Below are 14579 nucleotides of genomic sequence, written 5' to 3' on the forward strand. Positions count from 1 at the left end.
TTGCGTACCCCCACCTTTTTTTTTTTTTTTTTGAAATGGAGTCTTGCTCTGTTGCAAGGCTGGAGTGTGGTGGTACGGTCTTGGCTCACTGCAACCTCCACCTCCCGGGTTCAAGCGATTCTCTTGCGTCAACCTCCTGAGTAGCTGGGACTACAAGCATGTGCCACCACGCCTAGCTAATTTTTGTATTTTTAGTAGAGATGGGGTTTCACCATGTTGGCCAACATGATCTCGATCTCTTGACCTCTTGATCCTCCCGCCTTGGCCTCCCAAAGTGCTGGGATTACAGGCATGAGCCACCACGCCTGGCCTACTCCCACCCTTTTTTTTTTTTTTCCCTCTTCTCCTTCCCCTCCTGCCCTTGCTTTCCTCTTTTAAGTCCCAAAACCCTCTTTGGAGAAAGCACAAGACACAGATCTACTGTGACTGCGACTTGTGTTTTTCTTTTCCTGAGGCATCCTCAGCCTTGTCAAAAGAAACCTCTAATCGATGAGATCTGCCTCTATCACTTTTCTATTTACACTCCCAAGCTTGGGAATGTATTTAGCCTCCTAAATGGGGATTTGCCTGTGAAATGTAAGTGCTGCAGGCTACTTATCTGAGCTAGTTCATGGTTTTTTTTTTCTGTTCTTTTTTGATTCTTTATAGGAAATTGCTGCCATATAATTCCAGTTTTTCTGTACATTTAACAATTTTATTTTGTTGTTGGCATGTTTTTATTTTCAGAGTTGAAAATTAGCAGATTGAGAAATAAGGTCGGAGAAAGGCCTAGCCATGTTGCCAGCAGCCTCATCCCACATTTCTGATGCCTGGAGGACATTGGCCCTTCCTGTCACTGGTGGCGAATATCTGGGGCCAGTGCCACACAGGCAGTAAAAAGAATTTACCCAAACCGTTGTAGATAAAGAAAGGCAGGTTTATTAGTGAAAGCAGAAAAATATTTTGCAAGGATGCAACAGGCAAGTCAGCAAGAAAGGAGTTGACTGCCAGGAAACAAAGGCTTGCTGGGGATTTTACAGAACGGTGCTTGTGCTGTGAGCTGAAGAGGGCTTTGTGCAGTACTGATAATGCCAAGGTTGCAGTGAGCTAACTGCAACCTTGCAAGGTTGCAATTTTCTATCAGCTGAGGTGTCTGGTGATAGCTGGGCGCAGGAAGATTGTGAGTCGTTTGCACAGGCAGGCTATGTGTCCTGGACCATGAAGAAAGGCAAATTTGGAGCTTATCTGCTTTCTCTTTTTGCTTTTCCTGCTCCTGTCAGCCCGGCTCCGCCTCCCTAATTAGGACCCCACACTCCCTTCTGCTGCAGTGTGGCCTGGGCTCCCACTGGACAATGGGTCTGGAATTCCCTGCACGAATTTGTGAGTCCCTGTCCAGGAGGAAGAACCTGAAAGGGACCATTGTGTACAGAAAGGAAATTCGGCTTCAATACAAAGGTGCCGTGGGAGGGGTCAGGTCACAGCGCAGGGAGGAAGCCGCATCCCTGCACTCCAGTTCCCGGATCTAGCTGAGATCTGCCCCGTTAGTTATATAGCAGCCTGTGTCCCACTGGGACCTGGCTGTGGGAGGCGGAGAGGGCTCGGGACACTGCGGAAGCCTGGAAATGAGTGTGCGTGGTCAAGCGTCCCTAGGCCGGGGGGAGGGGCTGGCCGGAACCGGCTGTGACGGGACCCAAGTCTCCCAGCAGACCCAAGTCTCCCCGTGGCTACTCCCGGGTCTGCGGATCTGAGTCCGCCTACTCACTTCCTTGCGAGGAGGCGACCGCGGCCCCGGCGCCCTCCCTGAGCAGCTCCGCGTCCGCAGCGCCGCGTCGCCCCAGATTGTGTGGCTGTAACCCACACAGGTCCGCGACCCGAGGCACTGTACCCAGACGCCGAGGGCTGCAGCAGAAACAGTTTAATAGCGGGAGAGGGGAGGACACCCCAGATCTGCCCTCCTGAGAGGTTTGGGGATGGGGTGTGTTTGGGGGTGTGGACAGGGGCGGCTGGGGTGTGGGGTCGCTGGTTGGTGGGGAAGTGAGGGGTGACTCCTGGGACAGGAGGTGAAGAAAACGTATTCTCCTGCTGTGTGGGCTCCCTCGTGGGGTCTTCAGCCTGGTTGGCGCCAGCCTTTCCGCTGGAATTCAGGATCTGAGAAAGAACTCAGGCGACTCTTGAACAGCTCTCAGAAATCTTATCCCCAGGCACGATGAGGAAACCGGTGGTCAGCGTCTGCTGTGACCTGACTCTCAGGGAGGCGGCCCGTGAAGCAGCGGGGCTGAGGGCACCTGGTTAATATCTAACTGCAATCTCGCCTCCAGCCTGGCTCGCAGTTCCTGTGAACCCGGCGAGGAGGCTGCACGGTGACGACAGAGGGTCACCAGGCAGAATCCAGACTCCTGTATGGGGTTTGTGTGTGGGAGGAGCTGTGGTCTCTGTGGTCCTCAGTCCCTTCTTTCTTTTCAAGGGTGACCATTTCCCTTCCGAGTCTTCCAGAGATGTGGGCAGCAGAGTCTGAAATCCACCCCTGTCCCCTCATCCTAAATCCTCCTAGGGCTGACAGCAAACCCCTTGGTTTCCAGAGCCTTCCCCAGGCTAATTTTCTCTCCTCAATTCACAGCAACATTATGAACTCTTTGTTCCCCACCCCACCCCACCGCCTGGCAATATTTCAAACAAAGGCAATAGTTTACCATTTTGTAGTCAGTTAACGATAAATGGCTCATTTTAAAAGTGTTGTTTGTGCTCATGGACATTTCACATGTGAAGAGAGCAGATTTGCTGACACTCTTCGGTGAAATAAAATCTGTCTCTCCTTCATCCTCCCTAGGCACACACACCTTCTGAGAATGTATTTGGGTTGAGGTTTCCCTTTAGAAACGGTGCAGGGTGATATGACTTCAGCCCACCCCTCTATCTTTTCCTGGTCCTGGGTTTCACAACCGCCTAGGGCTGTCCCAAGATGCCCAGAGTCCAAGTCTCTTGGAGGGTCTAGTGAATGTCAGATCCTGGGTCACTCTCCCAGAGGACAGCCTGAGATGTGGGGGTGGGGCCTCTCAAGGGAGCAGCTGGTTGCCCTGTGGTGGAAGGATTCCTTTGGTATCCTCTTCTAAAAAGCTAATCCCTGGCCAGGCTTGGTGGCTCACGCCTGTAATCCCAGTACTCTGGGAGACCAAGGCGGGCAGATCATGAGGTCAAGAACTCAAGACCGTCCTGGTCAACATGGTGAAACCCTGTCTCTACCTAAGCCTCCAGAGTAGGGCTGGGACTACAGGCATGCACCACCATGCTCGGCCTCAATATGTATATTTCTAAACCTAGAAACTCCTTTGTTTTGCCTTTCATTTTGAATGTGAGCTTTGCTACATATAGAATTCTTTGTTAAAGTATGTTTTGGAGAGCAGTGTGATGAGGAACTGGTGCATGAGAGGCTTCTACTGAAAGGAGGACAATTATCTAAGTAAAAGCAGGTATTCCAGCCTAGGCAACAGGGCAAAACCGTGTCTCTAAAAAAAGAAAAAATAATAAAAACAAAATTTAGCTGGGCATTCTGGCATGCACCTGTAGTCCCAGCTACTTGGGAAGCTGAGGTGGGAGGAACACTTGAGCCCAGGAGGCAGAGATTGCGGTGAGCCCTGATCATGCCACTGCACTCCAGCCTGGGTAATAGAGAAAGGTCCTGTCTCAAAAAAAATAGATAAATAAAAATAAAAAATCTATTTCCCTTCAATTATTTTATCATTATGGTAGTCTGTGTAACTTAATGCCAAAAAAAAAAAAAAAAAAAAAAATGAAGAAACCAGTGTAGTGGCTCACGTCTGTATTTCTAGCATTTTGGAAAGTCAAGGTGGGAAGATCGTTTGAGGCCAGTAGTTGGAGAATAGCCTGGGCAACATAGAAAGAACCAGCCCTACCAAAAAAAGAAAGAAAGAAGAAAATGAGCTGACCATGATGGCATGCACCTATAGTCCAGCTATTTGGGAGACTTAGGTAGGAGGATCACTTGAGCTCAGGAGTAGGAGGTTGTAGTGAGCTATGATTGGGCTAATGCACTCCAGCCTGGGTGACAGAGCAAGACCCTGTCTCAAAAAAAAAAAAAGAAAAAAAGGGCCAGGCGTCATGGCTCACGCCTGTAATCCCAGCACTTTGGGAGGCCGAGGCAGGTGGATCACGAGGTCAGGAGATCGAGACCATCCTAGCTAACACGGTGAGACCCTGTCTCTACTAAAAATACAAAAAATTACCCGGGTATGGTGGCACATGTCTGTAGTCCCAGCTACTCAGGAGGCTGAAGCAGGAGAATCACTTGAACTTGGGAGGCGGAGGTTGCAGTGAGCTGAGATGGCGCCACTGCACTCCAGCTTGGGCAACACAGCGAGACTCTGTCTCAAATAAATAAGTAAATAATATGAAGAATAGGATGGAGGAAACAAATACAGTGATTAGAGATATTTAGTTTACTTGGGAAACTATAGGAAAATAATTTAAACTATTAGAAAACTATTAAAACTTGGGAAGGAGTCAATTTGCTGCTTATGGAGTGAACATACACTATATATACAACCAACATATACCATATAATACTAAATTAAAATTACATCTTACAAATATATAAACATTTCAGCTGGGCGCGATGGCTCACGCCTGTAATCCTAGCTCTTTGGGAGGCTGAGGTGGGCGGAAGTCAGAATATCAAGACCATCCTGACTAACACGGTGAAACCCCGTCTCTACTAAAAACACAAAAAATTAGCCAGGTGTGGTGGCGGGTGCCTGTAGTCCCACCTATTTGGGAGGCTGAGGCAGGAGAATGGCGTGAACCTGGGAGGCGGAGTTTGCAGTGAGCTGAGATCGCACCACTGCACTCCAGCCTGGGTGACAGAGTGAAACTCCATCTCCAAACAAACAAACAAACAAAAAATATATAAACATTTCAGAGGAATGGGACTCATTTCATGTACATCATCTATCTGCATACAAGCGTGAATGTTTCCTGATAAAATGACCTAAGTGTCTCTTCCATTGCTATATATACAATTTTGATGGATTGAAGGTTTCTCATCTCAAACCCCACTGGCTAGAAATGCTATAAAGGTGAGTAATTAGGAAAATCTGATTCAAATTAAATCATGAAAAATATGCCAGAAAATTTAAATCAGAAAAGAAAGTTTATAAAATGTATCACTCTATTTATTGTCTTTATTAGTGCCCCATGCCTAAAATGGATCTAGACTATGGATTCATATATCTTACTTTCAGGAAAAAAGCACACTGAGGTAAGAAAATTCTCTAAATTTTCCTTACATAAAGGTTCATGAGTTGAACAGGTAATAAAAGTTTTGGTGAAATCAGTTAATAAAAGTTTTCCTTTTATTTTGTATTCTTTTAGTTCATTACATTGATTGAAATGTACTTCTATTTATATATGTGTATATATATGTTTACATATATATGTGTGTATATATACATATATACACACATCTATACATGTATGTATATATCTATACATATATATGGGGGGGGAGAGAGAGAGAGAAATATGGAGTTTTGCTCTTGTTGCCCAGGCTGGTGCAATCTCTGCTCACTGCAGCCTCCACCTCTCGGGTTCAAGCAATTCTCCTAACCCCCTCCCAAGTGCTGGGATTACAGGTATATGCCATCAGGCCTGGCTAATTTTTGTATTTTTAGTAGAGACGGGGTTTCTCCGTGTTAATTAGGCTTGTCTTGAATTGCTGACCTCAGGTGATCTGCCAGCTTCAGCCCCCCAAAGTGCTGGGAATACAGGCGTGAGCCACGACGCCCAGCCTGATTGAAGTGTACTTCTAATCGGCAACTACGTTTTTTTTTGGTTGGTTTGTTTGTTTTTGAGATGGAGTCTTGCTTTGTCGCCAGCCTGGAGTGCAATGACGCAATCTCGGCTCACTGCAATCTCCACCTCCCAGGTTCAAGCAATTCTCCTGCCTCAGCTTCCTGAGTAGCTGGGATTACAGGTGTGCACCACCACACCCAGGTAATTTTTGTATTTTTAGCAGAGACAGGGTTTTGGCCTGTTGGCCAGGATGGTCTCCATCTCCTGACCTCATGATCTGCCCGCCTTGGCCTCCCAAAGTGCTTGTATTACAGGCGTGAGCCACCGCGTCCTGCCAGGTTTAGTTTTCATATGGGTTTTTTGTTTTGTTTTGTTTTTGAGACAGAGTCTCTCTTTATCACCCAGGCTGCTGTGCAGTGGTGCGATCTTGGCTCACTGCAACCTCCACCTCCCAGGTTCAAGCGATTCTCCTGCCTCAGCCTCCTGAGTAGCTGGGACTACAGGCATGTGCCACCAGGCCCAGTTAATTTTTGTACTTTTAGTAGAGATTGGATTTCAACACGTTGGCCAGGCTGGTCTGGAGCTCCTGACCTCAGGTGATCCACCCGAGTCAGCCTCCCAAGGTGCTGGGATTACAGACATGAGCCACCACCCCAGCCTGGTTTTAAAATTGTGCAAGTAAGGATCCTTTGAAAGGGCCAAAAGACATTATAGGCCATGTGAGACAGAGATGGGCCACACCGTTCAGTTTGGCAGGGATATTCAGTACCTGCCATACCATCAATGGAAAGTCCCAACAAATACCAAAATGTCATCTTTCAAAGGATCCTTACTTGTACAATTTTAAAGCAGCTCATGCATAAGACCTGATCCTCTGCATTTCTAACTCACTTCCAGGTGTCATCCATGCTGCTGGTCAGTGGACAAAACTTAAGAGTGCTGAAGTAATAATAGATGGGGTTAGATAGGCAGACAGGGAACAGATCCCATGGGGCCTGGTGGGCCATGTTAAGGACTTTGATTGGATTTTGAGCAGAGAAGTGGTGTTTGGTTTTTCATTAGGAAATCTGTTTAGGCCGGCTCACATCTGTAATCCCAGCACTTTGGGAGGCCAAGGCAGGTGGATCACCTGAGGTCAGGAGTTCGAGACAAGCCTGGCCAACATGGTGAAACCCCGTCTCTACTAAAAATACAAAAAATATAAAAATACCAAAAAAATGAGCTGGGCGTGGTGATGTGCACCTGTAACCCCAGTTACTGGGGAGGCTGAGGCAGGAGAATCGCTTGAACCCAGGAGACGGAGATTGCAGTGAGCTGAGATTGTGCCATTGCACTCCAGCCTGGGAGACAAGAGCAAAACTCCATTTCACAAAAAGAAGTCTGCTCTGGCTCCTAGGCAGAGAATAGATGGTAGAGTGGTATTAGGACATCAGTTTGAAAGCCATAGTAGTAGCTGGATGAGAGGTTCTGCTGGCCTGGGCTTGGGTGGTGTTAGTGGAGGTTGACAGAAGTTTGCATATCTAGAGTGTAGATGTGAAGACAAACTTTATTTCTTTCTTTGGAGACAGATTCTTGTTCTATCGCCAGGCTGGAGTGCAGTGGCACGATCTTGGCTCACTGCAGCCTCCACTTTCCAGGTTCAAGCAATTATCCTGCCTTAGCCTCCCGAGTAGCTGGGACTACAGGCGGGCGCCACCACACCCAGCTACTTAGACAAACTTTATTTTTGTAGTTGGGAGGGAGGACAGGGAAAGGCCTCACCATTCCCATTACTTAGTGGTATCTGGATGTAAACATAAAGGGTCAACTATAGGCCGGGCACAGTGGCTCACATCTGTAATCCTAGCACTTTGGGAGGCTGAGGTGGGCAGATAACCTGAGGTCGGGAGTTCGAGACCAGCCTAACCAACATGAAGAAACCCCATCTCTACTAAAAATACAAAATTAGCCAGGCATGGTGGCACATGCTTGTAATCCTAGCTACTTGGGAGGCTGAAGCAGGAGAATTGCTTGAACCCAGGAGGCGGAGGTTGCTGTGAGCCAAGATCGAGCCACTGCACTCCAGCCTGGGCAACAAGAGTGAAACTCTATCTAAAAGAAAGAAAAAAAAAAAACCCAAAAAGCCAAAAAACAAAAAACAAAGGGTCAACTGCAACACTCTTCAGTGCAGTAGAGTGTGTGGGTCTAAGAGCATATGATGGTAGAGGGGGTTCCCACACTAGTCTGAGAGCCTAGGGGAGGTTTCTCTGGGGGCTGATGCTCAGATTGAATCCTGAAGCCTGACTAGGAGCTACACAGGCAGAGGTAGCTCCTCTAGAGCGGCTGATGGAGTGAAGGTGAGAGGAGAGTCAAGAGTGAGTCCTATTGTCCACAGCCTCTGGGTGCTGCCTCTTACGCGGAGGAGGAAGGCTCAGGGGAGATGATTGGAGGGGAAGTGAAGGGTTATGTTTTCTGTTTGGCCATAATATGTTTGAGATGAATGAAGGTGTTGAGTAGGCCATTAGACCTCGGAGTCTAAAGCTTGGAAGAAAGGTCTGAATGGAACTTTGAAAAGTAGGCCGGGTATGGTGGCTCACGCCTGTAATCCCAGCACCTTGGGAGGCTGAGGTGGGTGGATCATGAGGTCAAGAGATCGAGACCATCCTGGCCACATGGTGAAACCCCGTCTCTACTAAAAATACAAAAATTAGCTAGGCATGGTAGTGCATGCCTGTATTCCCAACTACTTGGGAGGCTGAGGCAGGAGAATCATTTGAACCCAGGAGGCAGAGGTTGTAGTAAGCCGAAATCGCGCCACTGCGCTCTAGCCTGGTTACAGAGCGAGACTCTGTGTCAAAAAAAAAAAAAGACAAATGTCAGAATAAGAAGGTTATGTGAAGCCCTAGATACAGAAGACATCACCTGGTTTCAGGGTGAGGGACAAAGTGAAGCAGAAGAGGAAGGCTCATAAGAAGAGTAGGCACTACCCAATTCCAAGGCACTACCCAATTATCAGGAGGAGGGAGAGCGGGTCAGTAAGGCGTGAGGAGAAAGAGGTTGATGTCCTTTCCTGGAAGCCTCCAGGAACAGGTATTTCAAGATAAGAGAGTGGTCAGCTATGTCAAAGGTCACTGAAAGTTTGAATAAGATGAGGAGGCTGGGCGCGGTGGCTCACCCCTGTAATCCCAGCTCTTTGGGAGGCCAAAGCAGGCAGATCAGGAGGTCTGCTAACACAGTGAAACCCCGTTGCTACTAAAAATACAAAAAATTAGCCAGGTGTGGTGGCACGTCCCTGTAGTCCCAGCTACCCAGGAGGCTGAGAAAAGAACTGCTTGAACCCAGGAGGCGGAGGCTACAATGAGCCGAGATCACCATATTGGCCAGGCTGATCTCCAACTCCTGACCTTGTGATCCGCCTGCCTTGGCCTCCCAAAGTGCTAGGTGATAGGATATCTTTCTCTCTCTCCGTGTGTGTTTTTGAAGGCAAGAGTATCATTTATTCGTTAGTTATAATCAGATATCATTTTTTTCCTTATTTTCCAAACATGCCCATTTTTCCTGTCTGGAAACACTACCATTTTGCAAATTGAATAAAGATTTTATTTCATCGAATGACACCTGATGTTTGACTCCTTTCTTTTTTAGCCATTAGTTCCAGCTTCCAGTTCATGGTGGTTTTAGGTCTCCTACTTTTGCTTCATAGAAATATGGGAAAACTCTCATGTTTTCAGATTCATTCCCTAATGTTTCGGCTTCTGATTGGAGCTTTTAAGTCATTAACATTTAAAGTCTTGAAGGAAAGAGTGTTTCTACACTGTGCACAGGGTACAGGAGGGCAAGTTGAGCTCCCAGAGTTAAATCCTTCAGTGTCTCTCCCTCATCTTCAGGTGCTGATCCACCTGATGGGAATATGCTGGGACTACAGGCGCCCGCCACCACGCCCAGCTAATTTTTTTTGTATTTTTAGTAGAGACGGGGTTTCACCATGTTAGCCAGGATGGTCTTGATCTCCTGACCTTGTGATCCGCCCGCCTCAGCCTCCCAAAGTGCTGGGATTACAGGCGTGAGCCACCGTGCCTGGCCTCTGCCTTTTGGTTTTTATTTCTTCTTTCTTTGGAGGCAGAAATTGGGCATAAGACAATATGAGGGGTGGTCTCCTCCCTTAAATATAGTATAGAGATGGGGTTTCACTCTATGCCCAGGCTGGTCTTGAACTACTGGCCTCAAGTGATCCTCCCACTTCGGCCTCCCAAAGTATTGGGATTACAGGGGTGAGCCACTGTGCCCGGCCAAGAGGACAGATTCCATCCCCAGTGATTTCATCCCCACTCCAACCAGTCAGTAGCAAGTCTAGCCACCTCCACCCTTTCCCCCAAACTGCCCTTGAAAAACCCCTACCTACGGACCTTGGATGAGAATAATTTGAGTAGTAACTCCGTCTCCCACGTATCGTAGCTGGCCTAGTGTTTATTAAACTTTTTTTTTTTTTTTTTTTTTTAACTGCAATACCGTGGTATTTATTTGCGTAGAGCGCAGAAAGAACCCGTCCAGCGCTCATAGTGGGAGAAAGGCTTGACCTTGCAGGCGACAGCCTCATCCCAAATTCCTGGTCCCTGGAGAACATCAGCCCCCCGACCCCATCCCCTGGTCTCCCGCTGCTGCAGTGTGGCCTGTGTGGCCTCGGCTGCCCTCCTGCTCTGAGGCCAGGGGATGGCTCCGGTGGACAGTGAGGCTGGGATTCCTTGCACACAATTGTTCAGGAGGAAGAAGCAAAAAGGGCCCACTGACTACAGATAGGAAATTCCGCTTTAAGGCAAACGTTCCCCGGGACCGGTCGGGTCACAGCGCAGGGAGGAAGCCCGCCCTGCTAGGGGCTGGGTCTGGAACCTGTTCATCCGGCTGCACTCAGCACTGTGAGATGGCTTCCTCTGTCACTCAGTGCCCAGGAGGCGGGACCTGGAGCACTATCCAATCAGAGTCGCGGGCAGGTTCCTGAGAACTGTCAATCAGGGCCGCTGCGGAAAGGAGGGTGTGACGTTCTAGAAGATAGTGGCCTCTTCACCCTGGTGACCTCTGTTCCATGTTCTGTCACTGAGAGACGCCCTGGGACATCTGTGGTGGCTTCTGTCGCGCTGGGACCTACCCTGGCTACGGGAGGAGTTGGGAGGACCCGGGACACCGCACAGCCGGGAAATGGTGAGTGTGCGGGGCCCGGCGTCCTGAGGCAGGGCGAAGGACTGGTCAGAACCAGTCGGAACCGGCTGTGGCGGGACCCGGGCCTCCCCACAGCATCTTTGGGGTCTGGGACCCGAGCCCCCATGTGCACCTCGGTCCTCGGTTCCTTTGGACGCAGGGTGGGGCTGGGCCGGCAGCCGGGACCCCGGGCGTCCTGTCCCGTCCCTGAGCGGCGACTGCGGCCCCGGCCCCCCTCTCTGGGCAGCTCCACGCCCACAGCCCCGCGTCTCCCCATATTGTGCGGCGGAACCGGCATAGGCTCGCGGCCCGTGTCATTGCACCCGGACGCCGAGGGCTGCAGCAGAAACAGTTTAATAGGAGAGGACACCCTAGATCCGCCTCCGTGAGAGGTTTGGGGATGGGGTGTTTAGGGGCCTGGACGGGGTTGGTTGGGATGTGGGGTCGCTGGTTGGTGGAGAAGTGAGGGGTGAGTCCTGGAACTGGAGGTGAAGAAACCGTATTCTCCTGCTGAGTGGGCTCCCTTGTGGGGTCTTCAGCCTGCTTGGCGCCAGCAAGGCATTCAAGATCTGAGAAAGGACTTAGACGACTCTTGAGCAACTCTCAGAGGTCTTATCCCCAGGCACAGTGGGGAAACCGGCGGTCAGCTTCTGCTGTGACCTGACTCTCAGGGAGGCGGCCCCGTGAGGCAGCGGGGCTGGGGGCACCTGTTTAATATCTAACTGCAATCTCGCCTCCAGCCTGGCTCGCAGTTCCTGTGAGCCCGGTGAGGAGGCTGCTTGGTGAAGACGGGAGGGTCGCTAGGCACAAACCAGACACAAACACAGTTCCTGCTGTGGTCTCTGTGGTCTTCAGACCCTTCTTTCTTTCCAAGGGCTACCATTTCCCCTCCGAGCCTTTCAAAGATATGAGCATCAGGGTCTCAGAGACCTGTCCCTTCATCCTAACTCCTCTTGGGGTTAACGTAAATTTTTTGGTTTCCAGAGCCTTCTATATGCTAACTTCACTCCTCAATTCCCAGTAACATTATGAACCCTTTGTCCCAAGATGATATTTCAAATAGACACAGAATTTTGTCGTTTGTTTTCAGATAGCAATATGTGGCTCTTTTTAAAAGGATTTATTTTGTTCCTTAACATTTAACATGTAAGGAAGAAGAGAATAACCACCTGACACTCTGTTGTAAAAAAAACAAAAAACAAACAAAAAAACAAACCTTTGTGCCTCTTTTATCTCCCCTAGGCACAGATGCTTTATCAGAATGTCCTTTACAGGGTGATGTGACCTCAGCCCACCCTGTATCTTTCCAGGCCCTGTGTTATGAAACTTTCTGGGGCTACCCTAAATGCTGGAAGCTGCCAATCTCATGGAGGGCCTAGTGGATATCAGCCCTTGGGTCACTCTTCCCAGAGGACAGTCTGAGGTGTTGGGGTGGGGCCTCCCAAAGGACCAGGTGGATGCCCTGGGGTGGGATGAATCTTCAGGTATATCATTCCTGTAAAAAGCTAACCCCCCGGGCTGGGCGCGGTGGCTTATGCCTATAATCCCAGCACTTTGGGAGGCCGAGGTGAGAGGATCACCTGACGTCAGGAGTTCAAGACCACCCTGGCCAACATGGTGAAACCCTGTTTCTACCGAAAATACAAAAAACTAGCTGGGCGAGGTGGCGGGCGTCTGTGGTCCCAGCTACTCGGGAGGCTGAGGCAGGAGAATGGCATAAACCCGGGAGGTGGAGCTTGCAGTGAGCTGAGATCCGGCCACTGCACTCCAGCCTGGGCGACAGAGCGAGACTCCGTTTCAAAAAAAAAAAAAAAAAAAAAAACTAACCCCTGGGACATTGACATTTTTTTCTCCAAGCCTAGTTTCCATTCCTTGGTGACACATGGCAAATTGGATAGTGTTATTCAGGGGACAAGACAAATGATTTCTGCCTTCTGGACTCTCTCTGACTGTGAAACTAGAAAACTGTATCTAAAAATTGGAAAACCCACCCAATGAGGTTTCACAAGAGCCTGAAAAAGACATAAGGCAGTGTCTACTAGGAATGTGGTTGCTGAGCACTTCAGTGAGCACCTTGAGGCTGGGGGATGTGCCAGGTGATAGAACGACCTGACCTGACAGTTGAGTCAGACTTGTCCAGTCAGTTCTGCCCCATCCTGGGTTAGTTAACCTGAAAAGATTTGTTCAATTATTTCAAATTTAATTTTTTTTTTTTTTTTTTTTTTTTGAGACGGAGTCTCACTCTGTCGCCTGGGCGACAGAGTGTAGTGGTACCATCATGGCTCACTGCAGCTTAGGCAGCCTAGACTGCCTGGGCTCAGCCTCTGGAGTAGCTGGGAGTACGCCACCATGCCCTACTAATTTTTGTGTCTTTTGTAGTGATGGGGTTTCCTCCTGTTGCCAGGCTGGTCTTGAAGTCCTGGGCTCAAGTGATCTCCTGCCTTGGCCTCCCAAAGTGCTAGGATTACAGGCATGAGCCACTGAACCCAGGCCCTATTCCATTTTCTAAAAACTTTTTTTCTTTTCTTTCTTTCTTTTTTTTTTTCTTTGAGATAGAGTTTCACTATGTTGCCCAGGCTGGAGTGCAATGGCACGATCTCGGTTCACTGCAACCTCTGCCTCGTGGGTTCAAGCAGTTCTTCCTCAGCCTCCCGAATAGCTGGGATTACAGGAATGCATCACCACGCCTGGCTAATTTTTGTGTTTTTAGTAGAGACGGGGTTTCATCATGTTGGCCAGGCTGGTCTTGAACTCCTGACCTCAGGTCGTCCGCCCGCCTCAGCCTCCAAAAGTACTGGGATTACAGGTGTGAGCCACTGCGTCCGGTCTTTTTCTTTTTTTTTTGAAACAAGGTCTTGCTCTGTTACCCAGGAGTGCTGTGGTATGATCTCAGCTCACTGCAACCTCTGCCACCAGGGCTCAAGTGATCCTCCCACCTCAGCCTCCCAAGTAGCTGGGACTACAGGCGTGCGCCACCATACCTGGCTAATTTTTGTGTTTTTGGTGGAGACGGGGTTTCACCATGTCACCCAGGCTGGAGCATTTTTTAAAAACTTTTATTTACTTTTATTACCCCAGAGACCATGTAATAGGTTTATTATATCTTTTGTTGGATGATTTCAAATGGAATTTCAGGGCCTAGCAGTGGAAATACTACCAAGGGAAAAATTTGGGGAAAACTCTTCCATTTTGGCTGCAGAAAAAATGAATATATTTTCACAAGAATGTGTGGTAGGTATCTGATTGAATTATTTTATTTATTTATTTATTTTTTGAGACGGAGTCTCGCTGTGTCGCCCAGGCTGGAGTGCAGTGGCCGGATCTCAGCTCACTGCAAGCTCCGCCTCCCGGGTTCACGCCATTCTCCTGCCTCAGCCTCCCGAGTAGCTGGGACTACAGGCGTCCGCCACATCGCCCGGCTAGTTTTTTGTATTTTTTAGTAGAGACGGGGTTTCACTGTGTTAGCCAGGATGGTCTCGATCTCCTGACCTCGTGATCCACCCGTCTCGGCCTCCCAAAGTGCTGGGATTACAGGCTTGAGCCACCGCGCCCGGCCTATCTGATTGAATTATAAAACTTTACCAAAACTTTAGTTTCTTTTCTTTTTAGGCTGGAGAGCTTGG

At 48.9% G+C, this 14579-nt stretch overlaps 1 protein-coding gene and 1 long non-coding RNA gene across 9 annotated transcripts in view; both read left to right on the plus strand.

The window, feature by feature from the left end:
• The window catches only part of ZNF44 (zinc finger protein 44), a 66342-nt gene that overhangs the window by 260 nt on the left and 51503 nt on the right, over window positions 1-14579 (plus strand). For 2 of the 8 annotated variants that reach the window (XM_007995380.3, XM_007995379.3), the window contains exon 1: window positions 10544-10959. The exons of 2 other annotated variants lie outside the window; for them this stretch is intronic. Coding sequence is in view for 2 of the 6 variants with exons in the window: in XM_037992301.2 (XP_037848229.1) it covers window positions 10957-10959 (3 nt within the window). In the remaining 4 variants the exon portion in view is untranslated. Of the gene's footprint in view, window positions 1-10512; window positions 10960-12391; window positions 12410-14579 lie in introns of those variants that run through there. 4 more of the 8 variants (XM_037992301.2, XM_007995377.3, XM_037992298.2 and 1 more) reach the window with 4 other exon arrangements.
• LOC140711904 (uncharacterized) lies at window positions 2006-9380 on the plus strand. The gene is made up of 2 exons (XR_012093247.1): window positions 2006-6359; window positions 6919-9380. It is a non-coding gene; the product is annotated as an uncharacterized lncRNA (long non-coding RNA).

This window comes from Chlorocebus sabaeus, chromosome 6, assembly GCF_047675955.1.
Source record: "Chlorocebus sabaeus isolate Y175 chromosome 6, mChlSab1.0.hap1, whole genome shotgun sequence".
In the NCBI taxonomy this organism is placed as follows: domain Eukaryota; kingdom Metazoa; phylum Chordata; class Mammalia; order Primates; family Cercopithecidae; genus Chlorocebus; species Chlorocebus sabaeus.